We start from the raw sequence: 3589 nt of genomic DNA, 5'->3' as shown, positions 1-3589 counted from the left end.
GACACAGGGCTATCTCATCAGGTGCTGGAGCCAGGGACTGGATGCCAGCTTACCTCCTTCTTGCCCCTCTGGTCTTCTTTTTTCTCTGTTGTTGGAAACAGATGTTTGATGCCACAAAGAAAAATTAGCACAGAGACAAAAGATCTTTCAGCAACACAACTTTTACTTCCTGGACTGCAGGAAGGTACCCTTGCTAGCCATCTTGTCATGAGAGTACAATGAACAAAGGAAAACAGACATATTTATCCATTATACATGTGGGGTCGTCCTTACTGCTGTATCTGATCTCTGTTGGCTGGAGCCAGACCTCACAATGTAAACTAAAACCCGATTGGCTAACAACTTAAAACTTTTCTAAACAGGTAAAAACAGTGGAGAGCTGGGACATGCCTGTGAGCACATCCAGCACAGATATCTTGGTTAAAGCACAAGGACATAGAATGTGCTATGTGCCTGTAAGCGCGGCGTGTCTCACAGCTACAGAGGATAGGGCTTCACAAAGAGTTTATTAGCATACTTATGATTCATTCTTTAACAAGAAAGGACACTTTAAAGAGGAACTGTGCACCATTCATTCATTCATTGATTCTCTCTGTCCCTCTTGCTTTCAGTCTTGACTTTGGCTGTCTACCTTGTAGAAACATGGTGGCCCCATAACTTTCAAACAAACCCGTTCATCCAGCTCCCCAGCAGAGGCCCCCTCCCTCATTCTCTCGCAGTCTGCTCATTTTCTTCCGATTCCACATCCCTGGAGAAGTCGTTCTGCTGCTGAGTCTTGTTTCTTTCGCTTTATGCTGGTTTCATTGCATTACACAACCCTCATGCCCACGAAGTGGCTGCTGCAGCTCCCGCTCTTACATTTTCTTAGCTTCTGATCTGGTGGAAAGCAGGGATTCATGCCACTGATAACTGCACTGATATCCTGGGCCTGACTTTCATTGGCTGGGACTGGGTCCCAGGTAGCCTCTGAATCAATCACAGTGGCCAGGAGTGGGATATGCGAATTGGCTTGGACGAGTCAGGGCCCTCTTGTGGATCTGAGGATGGAGTTGAACATACCCAGACCATACAGGCAGAAGGGCAAGAGGGCGACTCCTCAAAGGAACTTTGGGAGCCCGTGTTACTGTGAGTGGAATGTATGGAAAATTAAAAGCCACACCCACAGTCTCATTACTGATTTCTACTAGTGAAGTGTGTGAGGTCTAAGGAGGTCAAGGCGTTGCCCGGGGTTGCCCAGCTGGCTAGATCACAGCCGCCAGGAGCAGAGAGCCTGCCCTGGGCAGAGGTGGGGGGTGAGCCCTGTTGCCAAGGCTGAGTCTGCTCTGTGTAAGAAAGGCTGTGCCAGAAAGCGCCCCTCCCAGCAAGGAACCTTCCTGATTGGAATGTATTTCTACTTCCCATGTCCTTTTTCAGAGATGTGGGTGAGCATAGGGGAGATTTTTGGCCCCTGGTCTATATATCAGGAAGGACACAGGCCAGGCATCAGCGACTCTCCTCAGAAGAGCTGCTCCCTCCCCAGTCCTCTGCAGAGAAGGGAGTGTGTGGAGCACCCTGGGGAAGCAGCTTCACCTCTCTGAGGCTCATCTTCTTCCTCTATGAAAAGGGCTAACAGTGGCACAGATGGCACAGAGTTGTTACAAAATGTGAAGAATGGAATGCTTGGCCCAGTGCCTGGCACATAGCATGTGCTCAACAAACGTCATGACTGGAATGAATTAAGGAGGTTTGAAGTTTCATTAGTTCATCAGTTAGCAGGGCTTCCTATATCCTTGACACCATTTGGTGCTGGGCAGTGGTCTGGTCAGTATTTAACAGCCAGCACTGGGTTGGGGGCAGGGGCCTTATTTGTAGCCTTTGACATTTCTGTGGTGTAAACATTCCTACCGTGGCCAATTTTGTTACCAACATGAGATCACTGACTGTGTACTTGGGAAGAGATGGACAAACTCACCTCTGCTGAGTCTTGGAGGCAATTCCCTCCCACCTGCCACTGTCTGGGGTCCAAAGTCAGTAAGACACTGCCCCTTTCCTTGAAGAACTTCACAACTTACTGGGGACATAGACACGTGGGCAGGCCGTTAGAATGTGTGGGGGTTAGTGCAGTGACAGAGTTCTCCATCCAGGACGTTGGAGTGTGGGAAGTAGCATCAGCCTGGCCTAGGAGGATCCGGCAGGGCTTCCTGTGCGCTGGCACGTGGGGCTGAGGCTCTGAGGGAACCCTGGAGTTATTCAGGTGGAGGTGGGCGAGGGCATGGTGGGGCCTGGGCACAGGATAAGGTGAGTACATGTGTGAGGGAGGCCCTCAAAGATGCTGGGGGATGAAGAGAGTTCAAGGAAGCGAGTGCGGCAGGCGGAGGAGGGGCGGGCCCTGAGGGTGGTCGGGGCTTTGCAGAGGCCAGGGTGTTGGTCAGGGTTGTGTGCCAGTCTGTGTCCTAAGCTGCAGGATGCCCTGGCCATCATTCTGTGTCCTTTTTCCTTCAGACAGTTCCCAGCGCACTGCTCGTCCAACTGATTCAGGAACGCCTGGCTAAAGAGGATTGCGTCAAGCGGGTAAGACTCCAGTGAGCTGGAGTTTTTGGTGCCGAGATAAAGGGGAGGGTGAAGGGCGTGTGTTCATCTCCAAGACCAGAGATGACCAGAGGCATAGGAGAAGGTAAGGCCGGCAAACAGGAGCTCCACGAAGGCCAGTCTGCAGACATAGATTTCCCTTTTGTCAAAGGAAAAGGAACAGTGTGGAATTCATTGTATCGGTCAGGGTTCCCATAGGAAAGAGCTGGCCCACCCAGAGGGGTCACAGGAAAGCATTTAATGACGGGACCATCGCAGAAGCATGAGAGGGTTAAGGCAACCAACAAGTGATGGTGAGGTGCCAGGGACTGGCAGCGGCAGGAGGCAGAATTAGGGGTGCCCCAGACTCTCTCACCTCCCATCCTTTGACCTCCTGTCAGACCCAGGGAAGCCAAATGGCAGGAGTCCGGGTGAGCAGTCCACTGAGGTCAGTCTCCTGGGGCACGAGGAGGGTGGAGAGGGCAGGGGAGGGCTCAAGAGGATAGCAGCATAGCACCCGTCTACTGGGCACTGATGGGCGCTGCACACCGACTCATGTGTCCTCACAGGAGCCCTGTTGGGTAGTGCCATTACTCTCCTTTTTTATTTTATTTTATGTATGTATGTATGTATGAATGAATGAATGAATGAATGAATGTATGTTTGAGACAGGCCTCGCTCTGTCACCCAGGTTGGAGTGCAGCGGCATGATCACAGCTCACTGTAGCCTCAACCTCCCAGGCTCAAGTGATCCTCCTGACTCAACCTCCTGAGTCACTGGGACTACAGGCACACCTCACCACACCCGGTTAATTTTTGTACTTTTTGTAGAGATAGGGTTTCTGTTGCCCAGGCTGGTATCAAACTCCTAGGCTACTATATTTATTCTGAATTAGGGTTCTGTGTTAACAGTTTTTTCTTTGAGCACTTGACAAATGTGTCACTTAATGTTTTTTCTTTTTTTGTAATTTTTAAGGGGCCATGCTAATATGCTCTGTGTCATTCTAATTTTAGTATACGTGCTTGCCAAAGCTAGCACTCC

At 50.5% G+C, this 3589-nt stretch overlaps 1 protein-coding gene and 1 non-coding gene across 2 annotated transcripts in view; one reads left to right on the top strand and one right to left on the bottom strand.

The window, feature by feature from the left end:
* The window catches only part of AK8 (adenylate kinase 8), a 154641-nt gene that overhangs the window by 20991 nt on the left and 130061 nt on the right, over window positions 1–3589 (top strand). The window contains exon 4 of the mRNA XM_037734581.1: window positions 2482–2550. Within this exon, the coding sequence (XP_037590509.1) occupies window positions 2482–2550 (69 nt within the window). The remainder of the gene's footprint in view (window positions 1–2481; window positions 2551–3589) is intronic.
* Window positions 3479–3586, bottom strand: LOC119469381. Its single transcript, XR_005198171.1, has one exon. It is a non-coding gene; the product is annotated as a U6 spliceosomal RNA (small nuclear RNA).

The sequence above is a fragment of the Cebus imitator genome, unplaced genomic scaffold (assembly GCF_001604975.1).
Source record: "Cebus imitator isolate Cc_AM_T3 unplaced genomic scaffold, Cebus_imitator-1.0 Scaffold638, whole genome shotgun sequence".
NCBI lineage: Eukaryota > Metazoa > Chordata > Mammalia > Primates > Cebidae > Cebus > Cebus imitator.
This window is presented reverse-complemented; position numbering and strand designations above follow the sequence as displayed.